General features: G+C 34.3%; 1 protein-coding gene across 11 annotated transcripts in view; it reads right to left on the bottom strand.

The window, feature by feature from the left end:
- Positions 1 to 728: 728 nt before the first annotated feature.
- The window catches only part of cic (Putative transcription factor capicua), a 132,111-nt gene continuing 106,718 nt past the window's right edge, over positions 729 to 26,121 (bottom strand). For 7 of the 11 annotated variants that reach the window (XM_033474770.2, XM_076527095.1, XM_033474769.2 and 4 more), the window contains 21 exons: positions 22,840 to 23,129; positions 17,695 to 18,086; positions 16,606 to 17,170; positions 16,246 to 16,491; positions 15,720 to 15,831; positions 15,424 to 15,630; positions 15,228 to 15,343; positions 14,278 to 15,146; positions 13,975 to 14,191; positions 13,392 to 13,472; positions 12,288 to 12,571; positions 11,787 to 12,197; positions 11,389 to 11,698; positions 10,998 to 11,311; positions 10,231 to 10,420; positions 9,963 to 10,166; positions 9,595 to 9,861; positions 9,273 to 9,471; positions 8,974 to 9,191; positions 8,410 to 8,889; positions 729 to 8,335 (listed from right to left, as the gene is read on the bottom strand). In XM_033474770.2, coding sequence (XP_033330661.2) covers positions 8,265 to 8,335; positions 8,410 to 8,889; positions 8,974 to 9,191; positions 9,273 to 9,471; positions 9,595 to 9,861; positions 9,963 to 10,166; positions 10,231 to 10,420; positions 10,998 to 11,311; positions 11,389 to 11,698; positions 11,787 to 12,197; positions 12,288 to 12,571; positions 13,392 to 13,472; positions 13,975 to 14,191; positions 14,278 to 15,146; positions 15,228 to 15,343; positions 15,424 to 15,630; positions 15,720 to 15,831; positions 16,246 to 16,491; positions 16,606 to 17,170; positions 17,695 to 18,066 — 5,733 coding nt within the window. In that variant the 5' untranslated portion in view covers positions 18,067 to 18,086; positions 22,840 to 23,129 and the 3' untranslated portion in view covers positions 729 to 8,264. Of the gene's footprint in view, positions 8,336 to 8,409; positions 8,890 to 8,973; positions 9,192 to 9,272; positions 9,472 to 9,594; positions 9,862 to 9,962; positions 10,167 to 10,230; positions 10,421 to 10,997; positions 11,312 to 11,388; positions 11,699 to 11,786; positions 12,198 to 12,287; positions 12,572 to 13,391; positions 13,473 to 13,974; positions 14,192 to 14,277; positions 15,147 to 15,227; positions 15,344 to 15,423; positions 15,631 to 15,719; positions 15,832 to 16,245; positions 16,492 to 16,605; positions 17,171 to 17,694; positions 18,087 to 22,839; positions 23,130 to 25,740; positions 26,063 to 26,121 lie in introns of those variants that run through there. The other 4 variants (XM_033474775.2, XM_033474772.2, XM_033474776.2 and 1 more) reach the window with 4 other exon arrangements.

The following is a 26,121-nucleotide window of genomic DNA, read 5'->3' as shown; positions in this document are numbered from 1 at the left end:
TAATTCCAATTATATATAAATATATAATATAATTCCAATTATATATAAATATATAATATAATTCCAATTATATATAAATATAATATAATTCCAATTATATATAAATATAATATAATTCCAATTATATATAAATATAATATAATTCCAATTATATATAAATATATAATATAATTCCAATTATATATAAATATAATATAATTCCAATTATATATATAAATATAATATAATTCCAATTATATATATAAATATAATATAATTCCAATTATATATAAATATAATATAATTCCAATTATATATAAATATAATATAATTCCAATTATATATTTAACTCCAATTTCTATTGGAGTTAAATATACTGGACGCTCTGGTCTCGTATATTTTACGCGTGCGAGTTCAAATGAGACCATTAAGGAACGACAACGACGTTACTTCTAATCTGTAGACCAATTTCAAGACGATTTTTATAGAACACGTAGCGTCCTCGAGGTTTCGTTCGAGTTGAACTTCGAAAAGAAATCAAATCAGCCAACACTTGCCACTGCGAATGAAATCTAACCGAATGTTCCGTGTCACAAGTCATGTCCCCCGTGTCTGTGTTATTCGTTCCAGATTATAAACGCGTCGTTATTAGTCTCGTTTTGCAGTTTCTACGCAATTAACGCTTCGAGTTTCGTGTGGACGTGTATGCGGATCCAGCAAAAGATCGATACAGCAAAACTCGGGTCAAATTCGATGACGTTTATATCATTTTATTTGACAAATGGTCTGAGTAATTGCTCGATTATCTTCTACAGCGAGTAAACAAATTTTTACACACTATATATCTGCTATATTTTTTTGTACTCGAAGGGTTAACGGATTGATTCCGGAGGTTCAAGCAAAACTGTGCGGCGTATTAGACACTGTGATCGATCGTAAAACGTACCACAAACACACACACACACACACACGCACACACACACACACACGGTTTAGCTCGTACCCGTTTGGTTAAAAACACGCGAGATTATCGGGGGTGATCTACTCGCGGAACCGAACATCGAGACTGCGGTTATTCTTTGTTAGTATTTGGGATCGTTTCGAGTGAAACGTTGAAGAAGACAGTGTGTGAAAGAAAGAGTATTTGAACGCACAAGCAACTGATTATTCGTGGAAATTTCATTTCTTGTAATGTTTAAAATTTCGGAAATGTAATGTCCGTAGTACGCAGAACAATATTTACATAGTATGTATACATATATGTAGTATATATATAGATATATGTATGTATATATGTATATATATACCGGGGTGATAATCACATTCTATTCGGTCTCACGTAATTGTTTTATATATACACAAGAGAGAGAGAGATCGCACTATCAATATAGATTCCGTTCAACGATAAAGCAGAAGAACTTAATGCGAATGTACTCGATCGAAGGATATCGACTTAAAGAATAGATCTCAAATGTTCGATGCAACCTTCAGCAGACAGCGCTGCCTGGATTGGTACAGATTTTAATTACCTCAGCCTTATTTACTTTTTCCTACAATACGTGGCATATATGAATACATATATATTAATATATACAGGTTGTCCCATTCGAAGTTATCCACTTAATTATCACCTAAACTACAGTTTGTTTAAAAATATGTGACGGATGGAACTTACCCTGTTTCGAAGGGGACATCTTACAGCGATGTTTGCTAGGTGGACGTTCTTCCGAGATTTCAGGGATGACCGTGGTTCTATTTAATCAAACTGTATATTTCTTTTATGTAAACGGATATAGCTGATTTCAAGGTGAATTTATTGACTTTTAATCTTTCTTCGGTCTTCGTTCTCAGTATTTGGTAAGGGTGAAATTTAAACGGCATTAAACGACCTCGGACGATCTTCGGAGACCAAAGTATTTCGGTCAATCAATTTGCTTCGAAATGCACAAAATCCAGTTACATAGAAAAATATGCTTACAATATAAATTCCATGGAAAAAAGTTTATAACCATTATAAAATGTTCCCTTCGGTGAACAGGGTAAGCTTCATTTGACACGCTTTTTTCAAACGAACTTAGCGTAGGAGTTGATTGAGTGCGTAACTTCAAATGGAACATCCTGTATATGTATACACACATATATAACATACATAATACATATCCGTACGTATATATACATACATACATCCATACAAACGTATGCGTTCCATATATATACATGTATATGTATGTTAAAGTTGTCAAACGCGCGACTGTATTCGTAATTCATTTCTCGTTACAATTACGCTTGATTACCTACACGCGTATTTTCTAGTACAGTGCAACTATGCTGTACAATAACAAAGATGCACCGTAACGTTTTATACGCAGAGAGAGTCATTTTTAACCACTTCTAAGTAGTAGTTTTTCCTACGCTCGGTAAATATTTCTTTTGTCGTCTAACATCGTTCGGTGACTGATGGTACAAATAATAATAATGATAATAAAAATAATAATAATAATAATAATAATAATAATGATGATGATGATAATAATAATAGTAATAATAATAGCAATAATAATAATTATTCATAACAATTTTAAAAATATTTCAGCATTAAACAAGAAATAATAAAATGACTATAATAGACGATAGCTACTTAAGACATACTAAAAATACATTACTGTAAATAATAAAAATAATAATTAAAAAAAAGAAATAATGTCGAAATCTTTTGAGATGTAGAAATGGTGCGTAAAGGGGGAAGGGGGGTTGACAATAGGGATCGGTCGATTTTATACTTATCTATACACGAAGAATGGTTTTAAATGAGGGGAACGGGGCCAGGAAGAGAGAATTACACGCGGTGAAGAATATGTCAGTAGTGTAGCCGCCACTTTACTTTACTTCTGTTTTCCTAGATCACAGTCACATGTATGGCTGCTAAATCACGAAACATATTTCATCACCATTTTGTTCTTTTTCCTTCGACGAAAAGAAGAAAAAGAAGATGCGTTGAGAAAATAGAAGAAGAAGAACGAGAAGAGGAGATGGAGGAGGAGAGAGAGGAAGAAAGTATTAAAGAATCCATCGAAATCTTATCAATACTGGAAAATAGTTCACTATAGTTTACACAAGTACAAAATTTAATATACTCGGTTAGATTCTTTGAGGAGCGGCAAGTGAGAGAGACGCTCGATCATCCCTGGCTAGATCTCTTCCTGTGCATCGGTCAACTTTTTTGGCGATACGATTAAAACGTCGGAAACTCCACGATGCAATTTCCAATTGAATTTATACAATTCTCGTGCGACGAACGCTGCGACAGCTATAAAACAGCTATAATATTACGTATAAAATATTCTCCATAATAAAATGATATACTTACAAAAAAAGGGGGAACATGTTGAATTATACCGTTAATGCAGAGCCTACCACTTGAGATCAGAACCTGATCACTGTAAAAACCGTTCCAAACCATGGATGAATATGTACGCGTGAAATTCGATCGAATGGTACTGTTCGCAATAGAACGAGAGAAAAGAAAAAGAGGGACCGATATTAGCGGATAACGTTTGAAAGGTATTTGTCTAATAAGCTTGTTCGATGAGCGAGCAAATGCAACGATTAAATTATATTTTCTTGTTCTTTTTTTCTTCTCTTTTTTTTTTTTTACATAATAAGTACATATCTTTCGGAAAGGAAAACAATGCTCTCGAAGGGAGATGAATTCGTTCGTGGTAGTGTCGCGCGTTCACAGGAGCAGATCTATACAAACTTCAAGCGCCTCTTCTCTTAAGTTAGACATTCGCTTGCCACCAGTGCGTTTAACGCTTTTTCGTAAAAAAGAAAAGAAACAATAAATCGGGAAATGGTAAGAGAGAGTAATGTAATCGTATATTATATACAAATAATAATTAGTCTAACACTGCGGGAAAGGGTTAACTTTGGAGGGAGGTGGTGGGACCGTCCCGTGCTCGCAAGAGTTCATGACAATTATACACGAAGGCCTGCAGACCTCTATGCGACGATCGCTTTTGCATCGGTAAATCCTGCCTCGTTCCTCACTTATTGATAATTTACTCTACAGATTACAATACGCTATGCTCTAACCACTTCGGATGTACCCTATTTTTGCTTTATTATATGTACTCAGTTAGTGTATATCCGTATATATATATATATATTTCTTGTTTCCTTCTATTTACAAAATATGTAGAATAGACATTGTTCCTATCCTAACTACAATAATGCGTGCCGTGGCGCGAGACTTTTAAACCCTTCAAGGTGCGCTTTTTATTATTTTTTTTTTCATATATGTATATATACACACACATATATATATATGTATATGCATGTGTACAATCGTATGTACATGCATATGCATGTGTACAATCGTATGTACATGTATATGCATGTTTTACAATCGTATGTACATGTATATGCATGGTACATAAATGTACATGTATATGCATGGTACATAAATGTATATGTATATATACATATATCCATACACACATATATGGACATATCACTAATTACATTGTCTATTTTACAGCCAAATTCAACAATCCCCGCTGAAGTTCAACGCGTTTAGCCGATTAACTGTTCAGACATTTCTTTTATTTTCTCTGTAACATAAAATAGCGATCATTGGTATCGATAAAATGAGTTAAAATAAACGGCGTGGAATATGGAGAAATATTTCTTTACAGGGTTGGTTAACGAACGACGTAAAGACCGCATAAAACATCTTCGACATCACCGAGCGTGAGGTGCAAACCGATAAGAAAATGATTGATAGAGAGCGCATTACCGAGGATGATCATATTCGACAGAGAGCTGTAACGAGCAAAGTTCATAGAAACGTCAGTTAACAGAATACAGGATGTTCGAAGAGACGATACGGGCTATGGTTACGCATGATCGAACGACTGTGGATGTTTATATGAATTTGCAGCATCGGAGATTGATGTACACAAGAATGGAAATCAGTTTGAAAATTATTTTCTGTATTAGTAATTTTTATTCCATTAAAAATAACATATAAATAATATTAAACTTGATTCAAGTTCTTGATTTATTGTAGTTTTGCAGAGTAGTAGATATCAGAAATATATAAACATCTGCAGTCTCCTCGTGGTACCTACTAAACGAAATTTAAAAGACAACCTTCGAGTAAGGAATTATGCCTACGCTGAATCCTTTTAGAGCAAGCAGTAGTTTCCGATGGTATAATAAAAACAAAGTACGACGATAGGAATATGTACTGACATGTGCTTCCAAGAGCTAAAAATAATAAAATTACAAAATAATTTATGTACACGCGAGTAGATAAGTTACATTATTGATATAAAAATAGTTGTTTAGTGTGAAAGAATTGTAATGGTTAAGTATTTTGTTTCTTTAGTTCCGTAAGTACCACAATTTTTCACATTTGTTAGACGTCTTTTTTTAACAGCCTGTACTGTCCGAATTGTTGTCGTCTATCAATACGGAACACCTGCCAAAGGAGCAATGAAGAACCTCCAAGAGTACTTTATACCTTCTACATTGTTATAATGAATAATAATGAGTAATTGAAAATACGAATAAATCGAATCAGTAAACTGATTAGAATAAATAAAATTGAATAAGATCGAAAAATTAGTGATTTTTAATGTCACCTGATAAAGAATAAATTTATTAAGATATGTAAGGCTATAAATAATTGAGAAATTGATTGTTTATAACAAATACATTAGAATATTTCTTTAGGGAATATAGTTGATTTAAAATAATAAACTTTAAGAAACTTGATACAAGAAAGGTATAATATTTATAAAAATTTCGCCACAGAGTACGTGAATGATGTTCACAGTAACTCGTATGGTAATCATTTAATTTATTAAGAATTTACAGTTGTAAAATGAGTTTTCAAAAACGTTGTTTGAACTAGTTGCTCAGATAAGGAAATAACTTGCATGAACAAAATACAATTCGAACAAAATTATAACATCCCCTGTAATTAAATTACTGGAAATGTAGCTTCAAGCTATGCATTCAACAAAGTAATCTTGGGTATTCTCGACGTGTATGTTTTAGAATGAACATATGCTCTGACAATCTCGGGATGACTATAAAATGTTAGGTCACCTATAAGGAAGAATTATCACTAAGATATTTCATAAAACACAGAATCTTAGAGATCTGGGGACTATAGTGACCACACTAGTTTTTAAATAATTTAAATACGTGAATCTAGTTAAAGTACTGTTAGATACTGACATAAATCGATGTTGTAATATATAAGATGATTGTAATTATAAACTTAATTTACCAAAAAATCTGGGTTTATACCTATGATCGTGAAGTAATATGTATGTGATCGTCAACGTTTATAATTCCTTGACAATTAGATCTAATTCAGTCAGTTTCCAACAGTACGCGACAGTTATAAGCAATGATGGTGATAATGAGTCTAATATAAACAACAAATTCATTTAAAAGCGTAATAACAAAATACGAATCGCAACAATGTGTTCGACAGAGTTAACATTGAATTTTCCCATTGTTCCTACCTCGAAGCTCGGTGTTTGAATTGTTTAAATTGAAAACATATTTTATCTAAGTTAAATCGCACGCATCAGACGACGAAGCAACAGATAAAAACAAATAAATTTGTCACGGCCAAAAAAAATAAATAAAAAAAAAATACGGCCCGTTTAAAACCGCTTACATCTAACTTGGCCACGAAAAAAAAATAAAGAGGCATGCAGATGAATTTTAAAATATTATATAAAACGTAAACAAACGCGTTGAACTTGAGCGGGATTCTAAAAACAGTAGATAAGTACTTTCGAGAATATTGGAAACATATTAGATATTATCTATATCAAGTGGTTGTCTAACAAGTAATTCATTACTATTCAAGGGACTTGTTTACGCATGCATTGCCTTCCGTTTGTCGCCGCACAATGGCACGATTTCTTTATCTTTACTGTTTTCTTTCTTTATAATCTATAAATCACCAAAAGAATGCTTCTGTCTTTAAAATTTTTCAGACACAGCATCATAGATACTTTAAACTCTCCAGGTATCTTGCATTCCAAGTCATACCTCAGTATATATATGTATATATACATACAAGTACATATACTACATACATGAATGTATATAAATATATACATATATATATAATCGTATCTGTTGACTGCATTACATAAATTTTGTGCAATATTTATCGCAGTTCTCATTCTATAATTTTCATCTTCTTTTCATCTGTATCATATATATACATATACATATACATATACATACATGTATGTATACATATAATATGTATATATATCATATATATATATAAAGTATAACTAAAGTATATAAACTCTGATTTCATTTTATAATGATTCATTAATTCTAATACTCTCTAATTACGATTTTCTCTTCCTCTTTCTCTCAGTACATACTCATACACATCCTACACACACGCGCGCAAGTTCATTGTTTTATATCACACACACACTTTTTCTCTCTTTCTCTCTTCTTTGTCTACCTGGATTTCAATAACATTTTTAACAATGTTCAACAACGGCTTAGGCCTTCCATAATCCTGCCAAGGTGTTTCGATGTACAAATATCTGTCACGTATTCCTTTTTCCGAAATTGTACAAGTAAATATGAATTGTGACTTCATAATGTAGTAAAATAATTTCCACATTTCTATTAATTACCCTTTCATAAATCATCTTTGGATTTAGAATGCAGAACAGTATTGTCTTTTCTTCGAAGAGAAGAAAGCTCTTGTTTATCTCGAAACAGTTACATGATTATACTCATTCGTTTCGTTTTTCTTTTCACTCTGTTATCAAATAATATAATACGATTAAGCCTGCACATTTTAGTCTCTAATTCACTAATGAGTGCAATCGTTGCTAAAATACATTTAAATTCTTTACCACACAAACATTTCACAATTTATACATATCATTGACCCGATAGAACACAGATACCCACCGAACACACGACATAACATCAGCCGTGTTGAGATACACTCGATTATTTCTCTGACTCTTTTTCTTTTTCTATATACAATATGAAAATTCTACTGATATGTGTACATCAACTCACCTTGATATGCCTGTCTAAATTACCTGCACCAGGTTACATCAAAGTTCGAATTGCACTAAAGCCTTGCAGCACTTTACAACTCGCGAAAACTTTTACATCAACGATTTTTCCAATAAAAACTTCCCTTTTTAATGGATAATGATGTACTCGTGCTGTGGAGTAAGGGGATGTATAGTATCACAGTTGGCACGTGGGTGCTAGCTACCACTACTGCTTACAGGCAGTGAATGTGGAGCTCCCATCGATGTAGGAGGAGCAGTCAATGGTCCTAAAGAAATGTTCTTCCGTAAATACTTATATCAGTATTAAGTATTTGTAATCGCAAAATTATTCAATAATTACCAGTCACATTAGGTGAAGGCTCAGAAACAGGTAATGGACTAACCAAACTGTTAGCACTCATTGGTGTAGAGTTAGCTTTCAATTTCTGCCTTACTTCTCTGATCTTTAATTGCAAGCTTGTCTTATTAGGGAATATATCCGAATGTTTCGCTTGGAAAGCTGTAGTAGCTTGCGTTGAAGGGAAATAACCATTTTCTTGAAATAGTTGCATCACGAGAAGACGACGTTGTTCCAATACTTTTCTGTGACCACGTTCGTTCTCGCTTCTACCCATTCCGACCGAATTGCCAGCACCTCCTCCAGGTGTCTTTGGTGTTCTAGGAGAATTGGTGTCAACATCTCCTACAAGATCGTTGTTAGCTCTGTACGCATCAACGTTGAAATCTGGACCAAAGAATGTGTTCCCTGTCAACTTAACACTGGAAGTTGATTTTGGAGTAGCGGAGATGGATGTGTCTGACTCGATATCGTCCTCATTCACTATTTAAGAAGACAATTATATTGTTAGGAAATATGTCTATATATTGTTAGAAATATTTATTTTAAAATCGATGAGATAATTACTTGTAGGCCTATGAGGTCCCTGTACAGATTTTTTCCGGTAACTTTGCATTTGCATGGACGATTGTAGATTTGACGAATGTAAGCCAGACGTTACCACTGAACCATGAACAGACGAACTTGCTGTGCTTATACTGATTGCACTTGGACTTTGTATATCTTCTGGTTTGAATTCCGGTAGAGACGAAAATTTTTCTTGGAAATTAACTTGTTCAAGTACTCTAGAATTATACGTTTAATATAGACATTTCTAAAATGCTAATTATTACACAAAATAATTATTTAAAATAATTTATCAATACCTGTCCATTCCATCTTCGACATTTTTCTTGAAAAAGGACCCTTTTTTGGTGGATGGAGACGGCGAAGCATGAGATTCTGAGAAATTTTGTTGTTGTTGCATCTGTTCTGTGGTCTGGGATGTGCTTATTTGTGGACGATTGTCACAATGCTGAGACGTCAGAGGCCCATGGTCTCCTGCATTTGATGTGGGAGGCATTGCTACACAAATGTAACAATCCTTTTAGTATATCTCGCATTATTTAACGACAGATATATTTCTCTAAACATTTTTTATTACTTATGGGAATTCTTTTCATGAAGAAAACTATTGCAAAATCATACCCATTGATTGTCTCCTTTGCAACGGTGCTCGACCAAGTTGTGCCGGAGTTGGAGCAAGCATGAAAGGCCCCTTACTTGGACCTATATCATTATTTTGAATTTCATCCATAGAATATGATTTATTGGTTGAGATTTCTGTACTACCATGATTGTTAAGCGGTGTATGAGGAGTATGCGGAGTAGATGGCTGTTTGTGTTTGTCATTTGTAGTCGGCAAAAGAATGTTCACCGTATCTTTCCTCTCTTGATCAGGTTTAATATTGGTTACTATAACAAAATAAACTGATTTTTAATTTCCGTTATCGTAATTGCATTACGAAAGAAAATTTAAATGTTAAGCTCGTAATTTACTAGTTATTGCGACTCACCATAAAACTGAGCGTGATTGCTTCCTACTTGGTTTTCATTTTTTTCAGGTTCTGCAAGGCGTGTTATTGGATGACCAATTCCTCGGTAAGACGACGTAGTGGAAGTTGTCGAAACCGAGTAAGGTTTACTCACAATAACACTTTGGGTCTCCATCTTATTACCAGAAACTAAACCTTGTGAAGATATGTTACGATTGCCGGCATCTGTAATTAGCAAATACGATCAAATGCAAGGTCGAATTTAAAATTTTTTATGACTTGAACTTACCAGAAATTGGAATTTGAAAGCCACAGAACATCCTGGGATGTTGCGGTGTTGGGCCAAGGTACTGCGATCCCTGCTGCGGTTTGGAAACAGCCACCATATCGTTATCGAGCAATGTTACAGTGAACGATTGTTGATAAGGGACAGCTGAAGTAAGGGGGCGAAGAATAGTGCCTAAGGATTGCAGCGGCTGCTGTTGTTTAAACAGAGCCATCATGGATTTTCAACCAAACTGTCACTTACGTTATATTTTTAACTTAATCGTCGAGTTTATTCGCATGTGTTTACATAAAACCCTTTAATAAAAATGCAATGCTCATTGCTCCCTCAATTCAGGTTTCAAAATGAAAAACAAAATTTGACCAATGCTGCAGCTAAATAAGTAGGCACGTGCGAATAGCACTCTTATTACACTAATCAATTATACAGTAACTACTCATACCTTATTCTTAGATAATTATTAATCTTTAAAATAAGTTTGCAAATTGCTTAACAACAAAGTTTAAGAAAAGTACGACAGCAGTACAATAAAACGTTATAATTGTGTTTTCTATTAATCACATGAAGTATGCTAATCTAGTAATCATCACAAGATGAATGCAAAATTTTTCCATATATTCACACATGCCTGAAGAAAAAGGAGCTGTTAAAGAAGGATTTCAGGAAAACTAGACATTACTGTGCACACGACTCTGCCTCGTCTGGATCATTTAGGTATGTATGTTACTTTGAAACATCTCTCTTTGATTATTTATACTTATAATACTTACAGAATGTAATACCGGAGCAGCCGTAAATTTAGGCATATTCCTTCCGTTTTCATGAATGCTTGCCACCAGATTGCTCATACTGTATTGAGTACTGTATTGCTGTTCACTTTTTACCGGCTCCGGCTTAATAACTTTAGGAGATATTGGCATCGTTATGAATGCCCCACCAGTAGGTTGAAAACCGGATACCCCAGTTGGATTGACAGGACTGTGGTAAGGATACGTGCTCGACAAAACAGATACTGTTCCTCCTTTATCCATAGAAGTGTGGTGATACTTCGTTGTAGTTTCTATACCTGTTGAAGGTATTCGTGCTAAACAAACGGAGACATTTACTTTACCATACACACCTATTAATAACATCTACTTTCTATCAAGTGATAAAACAAACCTTTTATTGGTTTAGGCCTGCATGTAATTTCTTGCTTCATCGTCATTGTCTCCCTCTTTTGACCACTCACAGGCGAAAATCGTGATTGTGTATAACATTTCTTTTCACCATCTTCGTCTTGTATATCATTGTCGCTGTCTGTTAATTTATCTTTGCATTTCAAATCTATTTCAGGTTGTGGATCCTCGCAGATTACCATTTGATCTTCATCTGATACATTTCCGTCTTCGTCCTGCTTTAAGTCTGGCTCAGTGTTTTCGATTTGCACAGGCATTTCCATTATCCGATGCGCGTGTGACTGATTAATAACCTGAATAAATAATGTTTGCAATGTAACCAATTGTATTGAAGCTTTTATATGATTAGTAAAAGAAATTAATATAAAAAATGCATTGTACCTCAATCGGGGGAGCTTCATTATAGACTGTAGAAACAGGAACAGTAATTTCGTCATTGGCTCTTGGTGTTAATGGTACGTCGTCCGTTGGTGGTCCCATGTCTGTCTCTTCTCCAGTACTATTCAATTTTCCCCGAGAATCACTGCCTTTGTAACTCGTTGTAGAAGATTTTCGCCTATCTTTACTGCACCATTTCCAATCTGGATGTGCTTTAAAATGCGCTTCTTTCACTTCTGATGCCAAATCATGATACTTTTGCTTTTCCTCTGGGCCCAATGCGTACCACCACTCTCCTAATATTTTGGATACGGTACGATTATCCTGATTTGGATGTCTCTGGTGCACTAGTGCACGGTGACGCTTTGAGAAAATCATAAATGCGTTCATTGGTCGCCGTATTCGATCCTTAGTCTAAAAACAAGAATGCATTGTAAGTTTTGAACTGCTTGTGTTTCAATTAGCTTTGAACCATCATTTTTATCTTGTGTAATTTAGGCTTACTTTAAGTGGACTTTGAGGCTCCTTGGAATGCAATGCACTAAGGGACTGACTACGTCTCTTATTGGCATTAGCCTCCACTTCTGCAGGTGTTGTTGGTTCTGCTTCAAAAACGTCATCGTCTTCCTCTTCAGCAGGCGTAATAGGATCTGGTCCAGGACCAGCTCCATCTTCACCAGGCGTACTCATACTTATTGGAATTGGAGGTGCACTCAAAGGTGGACTTAGGGTGGATGGTGGAGGACTCACTTCTGATTGATCCAGTACTGTCGTCTGCCAGGAAAAAGCTGCAATGAAATTGGTGCGTGAGTTGCGATGATCGTAGTTAGTAATGATGTAGAGATATTAGCTAATAAAGTAATAATAATAATAATAATAATATATATATATTAAAATACATTTATTTTACGAGTCAAATTAGAGAAGCATTTTAATATGGTTATAGAATATTTTTTCTTATGACAACTTTCAAATAATTAAGCTCTATTTTTTAGATAACATAAAAAATTCTAATATTCATAATACAAAGGAAAAATCAATCAACCACAACATTAGAGTAACATTAAATATGATTTTCGTATTAAAGTTAGAGTAGAAGACATGTAATATATATTTGAAATATGAGTAAAAAGAACTGCTTTTGTTGTAAAGTAGATAATGGTATATGATTATAATTCATAAAGACTTTATTTGAATTTTAGTAAAAAGAAATATCCTTATATTCTAATAATCATAAGAAAAGAAGATTTATATCATCAATCATAACACAGAAACATATAATTTCTAATTTACCTATTAGCACGTTCGTTATTATCACTTATTTTAGTAAAATTTTGTCACAATTACAGTATTTTATTAACTGCAGCATATTATTTGTGTACATATTTTTAAATGTAGCAAAACTAATTTCATAAAAAATATATGACAATGATAGTGAATGTATCAATAATGTTGTACTTAAAATATTATTTGCAAATTACTAATTAAATACTCTTTTTATCGTCTGACTAGTGTATATAGTTATATGTCTATATGTACCACTGTTAATGTATTTTACAACAATTATGAAAATAGTTATACATTTTGTTTGGCAGTGAGAACTCAAACCTTTTTTCCAGTTGCGCACTGCATTGTTCAGTAATGATGGGGGATGGGACTGGTATGCAGGAGGAACTTCGTGGCTGCCATCTGTGAAAGCCTTAGTGTTTAGTCAAATTTACTAAGAATACGATAACATTAATATGTAATAATAAAGATTTAATTAAATGATACATGTATTCGATCAAAATATACTGAACACACTATGAACGGAACAGGTATTAAAACTTTTAAAAAAAATTTAATTTCTTTTAATTTCGTTATATGTTTGAACAATCCCTCTGTGAAATCCAAAAAATCCAAAAAATATATCCAAAAATATATACTTATTACCAAAATTTTATTGTCAGTTTTGAAAATATTACATGTTTATTAAAAAGCGGATATTTTCAAAATTCACCAATCGCCCATTAGACGTGTGAGTAAAGCTCGATCTATGACGCGCACAAAATGTACTAAGTTAGGTAGTAAGGATTTCTTTACTAATATATACCTGATATCAAACTGTGTGATAAGTACGTAAATTAACGTATTAAATAAAACATAAATATATATTTTTTGGACGCAAAAATTACGAATGTTCTAAACTTACATAGAACACCATTGTTTTTTGAGTTTTCTTCTCTAGATGGTTGACTTTTTGGGATCTGTATTATATTTCCTGGTTGAACTATTACATGCTGGAAGACGCTCGTAGGAGTAGGTGGATTCGAAGCTTCTGTGGTAGTCGTCATTACTACGCTTGTAGGTGGTGGTTGCGTTCTCTGCATATCCATATGTGTAGATGCGTGTGTCGGTACTTTACTTGGCTAATAAAAGTAATATGTTATCATTATTTAATTCATTGTTTTATGTTGGCCAACCAAAGGACGTACCTCGTTATAGAATTACTTACTTGTAAAACCGACAATTTATCGATATGAACAGACGAGACAGCAGGTGATTGCGGAGGTTGAGACTGTGTTTGATGTAACGATGGTGGAAGCTGACTTAACTGATTCATTAGCCCAGGTCTATACTTATCATCTTGATTAGTTATATGGCCTGCTGTAGATACATCCACACTATTTTTTATTACAAGATACTTTTTTTCATGTTGATGCTGCATCACATAAATTGGCTGGCTCTGCGGTTGCGGTTGTGCATAATCGACGGGTTGTTCCAAAGGTTTATGCAGAAGTGTTAGGTTTTGTGGTGTTGGCGCTGACAGTGGCATATGAGGCGAATGAGATGGTTTTAGTATCTGTGCATTTTGTTCTGGAACTTCCGAATGGTTGGGAAAGCCATTGTTCGTTGTGAGAGCATGTTGAAGAATTATGCCTTGTTGTTGTTGAGCTATAGTCGTCACAACCGAAGGATGTCGCGGTGGTGGGCTTTGTTCCGACCATGAGAAGGTTAAATTAGTAGGTCCAGGTATACCACGACTTACAGGAGAGATTCTTATCACGCTTGTCCCTATACTAGCTGGGACAGGTGCTGTTGGAGCTGGTCGATTCGACCTAACCACTCGATTGGGTTCAGGTTTTATCACCTGTTGTTGATACTGAGTAATGAACGTGGATTGGGTAGGTGAATGTTTCCACTTCGCACCAGGTGAAACTAATGGAGGCGCGTGATGAGCAGGACTCGAAATAGGCATAAACACATTGTTTTGATTGAGTCCCAACGGTGGTACTGGAGACTGATTGATACAAGGAGATATCGAGGACTGTCCGGTTGGCGATGAAAATGCCGGAGTTGCCGATCTAGAACTACCTAAGGACACTACAATAAAACCATACAACACAATTGTTACAGAATTATTGAAAAAGATATCGTGCAAAGAACTACAAATATAAAACCTACCAAGCATGTTAGCAGCTTCGGTTTCATCTTGATCGAATCGTCCAGCAATTCTTCGATCTCCATAATTCGGAGAAGTGTCGGAATCTCTTGATGTCTCCTCGCCATCCATCTTACCACTGTTATAAAATATTATATTAGTCAAGAATATGAAACTTTCATTTTGCTAACTGTGAAGGTGATTTGGAAATTTCATTACCCAGGAAATGTATTAGTTGGACCTCTAAGGCCAGATCCTTTCAAACTAAGATGACGAGAACAGTATCCTCTACGTTGGCTTTCTTTGGAACATCCTTCTTTGCTACAGAGTCGACGCCACTGTTTACCATTGAACTTTTTTCTAACTCCACTTGGCGTAGCCACTACATCACCTTTTTTATATCTATGTGGCGTTGCCGCCTGAGATCTATTTAATGTTCGATAAAAAAAAATCAATGAGATTTTTGTTTTTGAATTAGGTTTTTATGATATTTTATAAGTTTTCAACAATATTACCTGGGCGTGGCTGCTTGAGAACGAGGAGTTATACTGCGTTGTTCAACTAGACTACTGGTACTTCCCCGACTTTGCATGCTACTCCTCTTACTGCTTCCTGATAATTTTGCGTCTGTCAGTTGAATATACATTTCGATTATTACGGTAGGGTATTTATCGGTACATGTTCAACAAAATGTATACCAAATATATACTGTACAACAAGAACATATGCATCAATTTCTTATTAAATTATCAATCAATTAGATAACTAAAAACTATTATGTTCTTTTTACTACAGTATCGTTGGAAAGATTTATAAGCACAGTAGAACCTTGCTTATGCTAATAAACTCGGCGGTTGTAGATAAACAGTCTTTCTATGAGCAAGTGAATGTTTTGATTCAAAATTGTTTGATCAATTTCAGTTTTCCAAAAGTCAGCTTTTATTACGGGAACTAATAATGGTAGTTTGTAGGGATAGCTATTATCGGTTAGGCGAGGTTCTACCGTTTACGTTTTAACTGCGCATATTATTTTTATCTAACCTGCATCTGAAGGGAATGTAATATCTTCCCTATCTAAGTCATCTTCACTTTCTAAATCATCGTATGGTCGACTTCCGTTACTTAATGCTGTGCTAGCAGAATGCGCAGAAGTCATGAGAGGACTAGTACCAGTCGTTCTGTAATATGTGTCGCTATGGGCTGATATATGAGATGTATGGTGAGAAGAGTGATGAAGCATAATTGGCACTGCTGTTGGAGCTTCCGAAGAATTTCGATAGCCATGATCTGAAAGTATATGTAACGTATCCAGTGGAATTAGCAAGATATGAATATAAAGGATAAACGTATATTATTATTATTATTATTATTATTAAACGTATATGCATAGTCAAGACATACCAATTCCTTCAACTCTTGAAGAATCACAGTCTTCCAATCCTTCCTCTAGTTCATCCCACCATGGAGGTTGCACTAATCGTAGATCCGCACGTTTCACAACATAACTGGCACTCTGATCATCTTCTCTTGGTATTCTAACAACAAAACGCTTAGGCTTCGTTAAAATCTTGCACACTGTTCCCTTTACAAACACTTTAGCGGCGTCAATATGATTGTTTGACGGTGGACATCTGATACAAACTTTTGCATCTAAAACCACTTGCCCTACGGACGGGCTTGCATCACCTATCACATCATACCTCCCCGCACCCAAAACGTCAGTATAACGCACTAGTTTCCTCTCTCCATCGAATTCTATGTAAATCTCTCCTTGAACAACGTTACGAATAACACCTGGATAATAATATGAATCCCTTAAAGCTAACACTCTGTGGTCGCGCCACTCACTGAGATCAATAGTAACAGTAGCAGGCCGAGGACGAGAACGTAAAGGTTCTTCTCGAAGAGAATAATCCACTGCAGTACTTTGAGGCGGTAGAATTACCACCGAATGTCCCGAGGATACCTAGAAAATATTTACCGTAATTAGTTAAATGAATACTTACTATAGCTAAAGTAGCTAGAGGATAGACCAAAGTCTAGAGTAAAATAGATCTTTTTCGCTTCTCTCATTCTAAACAATGACGAACACCTTTTTATTCTTTAAGAATTGATAAATGTGGCACCAAAATCTTGAGTTGATAAATTTCTTAGCTTTAGTTTTAAAAAAATCCCAAATAACACCTTATTTTTCGAAATTTAAATATGGAAACCCTTCAATAGTGAAAAACCATTTTCTTTAGTGGTACCTTTATTGGGATATTACTGAGTATTGTTTACTACCGATTTAAAACGAAGTAATGTAATAAAATCAATCATTATTAGCTTGGCTATGACAATTCTTGTTTGATTTATACTTTAAGGGGGCACATTTTTTATTGTTTAATTCACATCAAATTATTATTTTATTTCCATTTCCAGATATATGTAACAACTCTTTAGATGTAAAGTGTTCGGTAATCCATCATTTAAATAAATTACGTGACGTACTTGATAACAATCGGATTCTTGCTGTTGCGGAGATTGCCGGGCTAAAGTTGATTGTTGAACTAAACTTGGTTGGCCGAGTAGCATGTTCGGTGTCCGTATGTTCACCATGTTATTTATATTGCTTGTTACATTGCTGGTTTTGTCCATCTCCTCGAGCTCCGATGGATCGAACTTTCGTTTCTTTGGAAGTTTCTTAGCGCTGATTGTTGGATCGGATGGATCCCGCTGAGGAGGCGCCAGCGGCGGGGGTGGTTGTTCCAGAATAGATTTTTCTTCAATCGAATTGCCGCCACCACCCCCGCCCACTCCATACTGTCCGCCTCCGAGGGGATCCCCCCGTTTTTCGTGCATCTCAGAATGCGCAGTCAGCATTTTTGCCACCTCACGCTGCTCTGTAAATTAAAAAGCCAATATTAGAACTTCCCCTTTTTATTACTAACAAAATTCACCCTACTCATTAACTAATTGCGCTAGGACGTAGTTTATACACAGTTCTAAAAATTAAATTTCATTTTGAAACAATTTTAAATGAAATCGTATAGTCTTAGTTTAAAAGGTGTGCCTATGTAGAATGATTTGTAAATATTTTTTCAATTATGCCCCGCATGCACTGTTTTCTGAAATCTTTTTACGAATGCGCTTTATTTTTTACAACAATTTTGATTCAACCAGTAAATAATAATCACACTTTTCTTCTTTCTTACAAATTGTTTCGTAAATTGCTTGTAAGTTATTTTATGAATTGACAATATTTTCTGTGTAAATTAACATTATTATACGTTTGTCAAATGAACTCAAATCTTAAATTATTTAGTATAAAATTAATATCCTTACTTTAATGTCCTTTTTCAATAGTGTCTTCCGACTAATATTATGGTGTGTTTGAAATGGATACATCTTATGCATACTAATGAAAATAATAACACTATCAGCTACATTACTGGTTTTATACTTGAACACGATATCCGACGTATCAGCTCACTTATGCTACTATGTTATGAACGAACAATTCTGTTCCATCCCTAAAATTAAAGTTCGTTATCCTGAATTACATGAAACATGAACCCCTAATTCTTTCAAGCAACATATCTCATGAAAATAATGATATTTAATGTGCTTTTTATAGGAGCATGTTATAGTCCAACCATTATTTCAATACTATATTATTCAGTAATTTATTGCTAATGTAATGTAAACGATTAAAATAATTTTCTAAATATAAGGCAGATGCATGTTCTCAAGCTTTGCAGAATATTTTACTTTTCATTAAGTAACTCTGTAATATACATAATCTAGGCACATACATCTTATTGTATGGTATACAAGGCATTTAGTAATATAATTGTTAATAGGTACCACGTGTATTAAATAAATCACATACGTTCATTCATTGATTACTGTCTGATGACGATTATAATAATTATAAACTAACGCGTTTGTCGTCAATAAAATGTAACATGCAATGTGAATGTAACATTACAAAGTTGCAATAATTTATCTAATAAGACGTAAACATTTATCAGAATTCTCGAAGTAAGCCTTAAACAATTCCAAAAATAGAATTCTACTTTTCATCGATAAGACTACGTAACCTGAATGACTGAATACATTAAGGTTATTCAAACAATACAGTGAGTCACTGTTCACAAAACCAACAAACACGGGAGGGAGAGTAATCGTCAACGCTTTCTTACGAATGTTCGCTTTGAAGAGATAAATCAATTCACAGGAGTTACTTTTAATTAGTCTCTAGCTCCTATGTGCTAATTAAAATGACAAGGGATCGAATAAGAGAGTTATGCTGCTGGTACTCAATCCGTTTAAGCTGATTTAAAATAACGCTCTTTTTACTGAATCAAAGAGAGCACTTGCATTTTTCAGACTACTAGACTACTAGAATTGTACATACATCAACCACATTAGGTAGTATTGCCATAGCCAACTCTACGCATCAATGTATACACTGCTAATATAATAAATAAATAAATTAATTAAATTAATTAATAAAATTAATTAAATACGTTGATTATCTTATGAACACTCGAATACTCGAATGACTTAAAAACCTTAATATCTCCGTGTAAATTTGAAATAACTTGGTAAATTGAGTACTCTCAAGTGCTTTAAACAATTACATGTATACCTTCCAATATAGTGAAAATTTAAATACTACTAAATGTTTTACAAACTTAGTATTTTAACACTATTTTTACCAAAGAAGTCGAAAATTTTAATTCAACACTGTTTTTATCAAAGCGATCAAACTATACCCTACGAAATTCTGATTTAACACTATTTTTACTAAACGGGTACAAAAGACACCTATCAAATTTTCAATTAAAAATTATTTCCCAGGTTCAATCATTTTTTCTCAATTGTCTTTTCAACTTTTCCTATAATATTTATAAAATTAATTTAGCAAAGACAGGTATATACGAAAGATCGGTCAGAATAATGTTCAGGTATTGTGAAATTTTATATATGTATATTGCTATAAACCACACAAATGACTTTTCAAGTATTGAAATCAAAGAATCGAATTCGAGTTAGTTTTATAAGGTTTCTTTTATAATGCTTCCGTGTATGCAATCACACAGCCTGTCACAAAATTACAACGTGTGACTAATTATTAATTAAACTAACTAAAGTTTCAACCTTTTTTGAAAATGTCACAGATATGTTCATCAGAAATGTTCACCAAAATCTTCAGAATTTACTTCTCACATATTGCTGATCGATAAGTTCCAATATAACATCCTATCATTTTCTTAAAAATTATATAATATGAAGTATATAATTACTTTCTTATAGGTTTAAAGATCGAAAGGGACGTATCCTAATTGATGTGATTGATTAACAATTTGTCAAGGGATTCTTTCCATCTAAAATACATTTTGAGAGCGATCTTAAACGTTTCTTCTTTATTAATATGGGAACTAACGATTATAGGAAGACGACTTTGTTACGTCTAAACGAAAATACCCCTTTGAGATGCCTGTAGCCTATAGCTTGATTGCCTGCCGTACATCGATATATGCTGAGAGTGTATAAATAAACATATTAACATGTTCGCTACCAGCGTCACACAGATGTGTGACGCACACGATCTCGCATTTTCCGTAAAGGAGACAAATTAATTTTACGTTTCTGACTACTGTAAAATATTTCAGTTTTCTTTAACTGTATAATATCTCGACATGTTCGTTTAAAATGTATAAAATTGAGCATATAGATAAACTGAAAATGTGTGAAATATCTCTAAATTACTTATTTGCGTAACTATCGTTGAGAAAGGTCAGAAGATCAATTACGAATCTGGGCATGTTATTTCTTAACAATTAACCTACTATGCCTAAAAACCGGTTTCACACTTTTTATTGATAAAATATTCACTTTTATCATTTTTATAAAGCACTACACGTCGATCACTTTTAATCCTTTGCACGCTCGTTATGAATATTTCGAACATAATCAATTAAATATAGACGTTATTCGCTTGTTTTTAAGTCGAAATGAAATTCAATTTTTCTGTCGTCGATATTTGGTAAGTGCAACGAATATACGCTTGTTAGGAAAATTCATTTCCTTTTTTTGTGTAGTAGTTTATTAATAACAAACAAGTACTAACCAGCATAGCAATAATTTACATAATGAAAGAAATGGTAGTGTCCTTAGGTATTTTTACCAGATTGAAGCATTTACTAGGACGATGGTCTACTATGGACTGGTTTTAGGAAGAAAATACCTGAAATACGCTGACAACGATAATAGCTGTCCACCCCACTCCTATTACTTCAGACTTGCAATATAGGGATGAACAGCTGTTATGACTCTAAGCAAATCTCGGATGACTCTTTTCGAGGAACAAGACATATTATTTGATCTTAAACCTTTTTTTTAAATAATTTAATCACTTTCTTTTGCAACATGCTATGGTACTTGTAATTTCACCCAATATGATTTTACGTTCTTAGATCAATATCCAATAGAAAAAAATTAAAATAACCATTGATTCATCCACGGGGGGAATTCAACGTATTAATTCTTTGCCTTCTTCACAACTGACATTTTACATTTCTTTTAACATCTTATAATATCTACTGTGTTCAAAAAGTTACAAAAATATGGAATTTACGATCTTTTATTCATAAATAACAAAACGTTCTGAATTTAATCCCATAAATTCTGTGCATCTCTATCCTATAAATTCTAAGTACCTATGATGTCTACAACACCCCATGAAAGGTATAATTTAAAAAATAAAGATGAGAGAGAGAGACGATACCACAATGTAACTAAAGTGACATGTTATTTTTCAATTATTGTAAATACACCTACTAATATATAAATTTAGCGTTAATTTAAACTTGTCAGTTCATGTTCTATAATAAGTACTCAGAATAATTGACTTTATTATAAATTTCGGAATGTTGTTTTTGTAGTGATGTCCGCGTGCATTATCTAAAATGCATAATATTTTGAATTTTGTGGCATTCCGATTGATGTACATCAAAATTTCATCAATACATATTTATTTTGAGCTCGTTTGCATCTGTTTGCACTTGTTTGAATTTGTTTGGAGGAAATTTGAATGAATAGAAATGTAATTTTTGTAACGCCTGCATACTTAATGGTCCCTAACATTCTAAACATGTGTCAACGAATACGTCCCACTGAATATCTGCACAACTTCGAGTAGTCAGCCATCATCTGGGGTTTGTCCGTTGACGGAACTACGCCTTGAGAGGCTATGCTGAACCCCCGATCCTATTGTTAATGAACTGAAGCGGAGCAGCGTCGGACTGTCTTCGATTTCCCTTAAAAATAAGCTGTCACTAACATATTTGCATTTGTTTGTACTTGTTTGAACTTGTTTCAAATTGTTTGTATTTGTTTTAAATTGCCAGCAGTTCTTCCTCTTTCTTGTACTTGTTTTAAATTAGTTGTACTTGTTTTAAATTAGTTGTACTTGTTTTAAATTAGTTGTACTTGTTTTAAATTAGTTGTACTTGTTTTAAATTAGTTGTACTTGTTTTAAATTAGTTGTAGTTGTTTATATTTGTTTGTGGTTGCCTGTGTTTGTCTGCGTGGTAGCATAGAGGATCGGAGCGCGTTAACATATCAAGATATACAATGTATACTCACAGTCCGTACAGTCGAGAGGAGGCTGTGTGCTGAAATGTGGCGAGTTGAAGCTCGGAGGGTGGTGACACCGGCTGGGTGCATACCTCAGCACCCGGCTGTCGGGGACAGGATGCGTCGAGTCTGGGCTCTCTCGTCTTTGTCTATCTTGCGACGGGGTTGCTGTTCCCTCTCCCAACTCCAATTCTTCTTCCCAGCCCCAACTGCCGAGCATCCTCCTCCGAAAATTCTCCTCTTAGGCGGACACTTTTCTCTTCTTCTTTCTTAATTGCCTTGTACCTCTAGTCAATGTCCTGTAACAACAGAAACGTGTTTCGAAACGGTCGCCGGACTTCTGCGAATTCGATTCTCACGGGCAACTTGTCTCGTTTATTGCGCAGCGAGCTCTTAACGGGATTCCTCTGTCCCTTTGCATTCGGCAAGTTTACTTCTATGTACCGCCGATTAAGGGTATCGATGGCAGGTCTTTCATCAGCACAACCTTAATCCCTTCGATACGCCGGCGAAGTATACCTGCCCCGAGATGTTAACACGAAAGAAAAAGATCTCGGCGCAGGTCCTTTTTCGTCGGCTGCGCCCTATGCGAGACGGATGTACCTGATTCGTTTGGACCGAGAATTTTGCATTTGTATTATTGCTTCGAATTTTAATGTAAATGTAATGAGAATTGGTTGAAGCGACAGTAAGATTAAAAGAATTTTGAAATTATAATATTTATATTTTATTATAATATTTATAGATATAATATTTGCGATTTATCAAAATTGACAAAGACACGGTAATTTTCCCATGATGATGCTGCCATCAATTACTATACTATGGAAATGTAATACAATAAAATCCTCACGAGTGAGAATATAAGAGAATTATATAAAATTATATATATTTAATTATCTGTTCCATTTTGGTTAGAGGAATATCCATTAAGAACTTGCACTTATAAAGTAGATTGTGTGAGTCACAAAAGTCACATATGCTTGCTTTTCTAGAATGTGAAACATTTTGTGGGTATCAATTAATTAATTAATTAAATTAAACAGATCCGTAAAATACGATATTGTTTTTGTCTCCTTTTGTTGGAAAATATAAATAAACTGAAAACATAAACATACAATTGTAGCTTCCTTCGGTATATTAAAATTAATAAAAATTCTTGTTTTAACAATAATCTGTAAGAAATTTTATAAACTTTAATATACTTCTGGCTGTGTGTTCAATAAATTTCGCATTTTTAAAATGTGTTTAATTGAAAATTCCAACAAGTTAATTACTATTCATAAAACATACAAATTATAGAGATAATAAGATTACTCCACTTTTATATGTACTAAATAATGGTATACATATAAAGAGAGCAACGTTGAAATGGTTTAAACGGATTAAAAATGTAGCGCCCCTCCCCCCAAAAACTGCATGCATCGATCATCGCGTATATCGTGGAGTTGTAACTCGTGTAACCTATCTACCGTATGATAAATTATGTACACGTATGTGTATACGTATGCGTCAAAAAGTAATGAATTATTTTGAATACAACTGGTTCATTTTGGTCACATTGCACCGAACTTGTTCTGGTCAGAAAACCGAATAAATTTCGATATTCGAATTCTTGATCGCGCGCGCGCGACACTTCGATCAAGGACGCGTGTCGGAAAGCGTTCAATTTGTATAATCACATTTTACGCATTCTCTTACAAAACGGATGCGAAGTTTATGAAACAACGGTTGCAGTGCATTCTTCGGAAGTGGTTCTCGTTTACAACTTTTCCTGCACGCATAAATATTACGGTTGAAATTAAAAATCGCGTTCAGCAACTTCATCGTTGAGAAAAGAAAATCGAAATCTGGAATGTCCGTGTAATACGAACGAAGTGATTTTACATAAGTTTTATGCTTGCACGTTGTGGTTCCAATAAAAACTGTTGCTTAACACCGCAAAGGTGTAACAGGTTTAAAAGATTCAAACACCTTTTTATCGAAAGCATTTGTCATAGAATCACTTTCTTATCTGATGAAATTTGTCAATGAAAATCGATTATTGATACCGATGGAATTCAATGTGATTTTTCGAATGCGAATCGATCGATTTGAACTGTTCAGCGTATCGGTGTAGTCACACTCCGCGACAATGATACAATAAGATACTACACACATAGAACCAATATGTGTTATGTAACTTAAGTTGTGCTTTTTCTTTGTACACAGCGTTATTGTTTACACCATGAGTGGTTATTTATGTATAAAAGTTTTAATAATAAAACTAATAAAAAGAATCTATTTTAAGTTGTACACTGACGGGGTATATACAACCACTTTTATTCTTTATAACCTCTAATAAGTGTTTAATTCCCCGATTTTTAATTCCCCGACGTTAAGATTTCTTTTCTCTTTAGATTCCGAAGTCTAGAGTGAATATATTCATCGTGTATATTTCAATTGAACTCCATCATCTTCCTTGTAATAATATCTTGTAAAATAATTATTGTTAATATCGCACGTTCAATATTAATAACCATTTCAATCAAAATTCTCCTCCCTTAGTTTTGTTTTTTATTACTACTCATACAATAGTTTTGTCATGGTGAATAAAAACCGTTATCAGCTACTCCCATCTCCAGCTTCTTAATCCTAAAATATACTTATTAAACCACGGTATCGAAAAAGTCTCCTCAAAGTAAATTATAACGAAGAACAAAAAATATTCTCTCGAAATCTCGCATAGATTTACACGGTTTCATATAGTGTCTCGTAGTATCGTCGCGGAGCATAAACCGTGAAGAACCTTTTCCGTAGACCAACTTCCTAGTGGATTCGATTAAAGACTCCATTAACGCACGGACACGCGGAAGAATATGTAGTGAGCTTGTGCATCCACAACGCGTAAGAGCAAAGAAGCCAACGAACCTCGTGCGTTAACGGTTTAGGAAACTGGCGGATAATTGTGCAAACACAATCGATATATGTAGAACCGATCAACAGCAAATAAGCACAGTACTCGGATTTTTTTTAAGTGCGTGTGCACGTACACGCACACACACAGAAACACGCACGCACGCACGCACACATTCGCGGCCGCGAGTAAGAGACAAAACTAAATCCGTTTACGGAGTGGAATCACAAAGAACCGCGGTGGCGAAAATCTCGCGTGTCGAATATCACCTCGACCTTCGCGCGGGCTGACAGGAGTCGTCTTTTAAAAAGAAAAAACCGAACGACACGGTGAGTGTACACACACTGTCCTTCTCTCTCTCTAGAGACTGTCCCGATTCACGTGTGTGCTACCGC

The sequence above is a fragment of the Megalopta genalis genome, chromosome 17, assembly GCF_051020955.1.
Source record: "Megalopta genalis isolate 19385.01 chromosome 17, iyMegGena1_principal, whole genome shotgun sequence".
Lineage (NCBI taxonomy): Eukaryota > Metazoa > Arthropoda > Insecta > Hymenoptera > Halictidae > Megalopta > Megalopta genalis.
The sequence above is the reverse complement of the archived record's forward strand: the minus strand, read 5'-3'. Positions and strand labels throughout refer to the sequence as shown.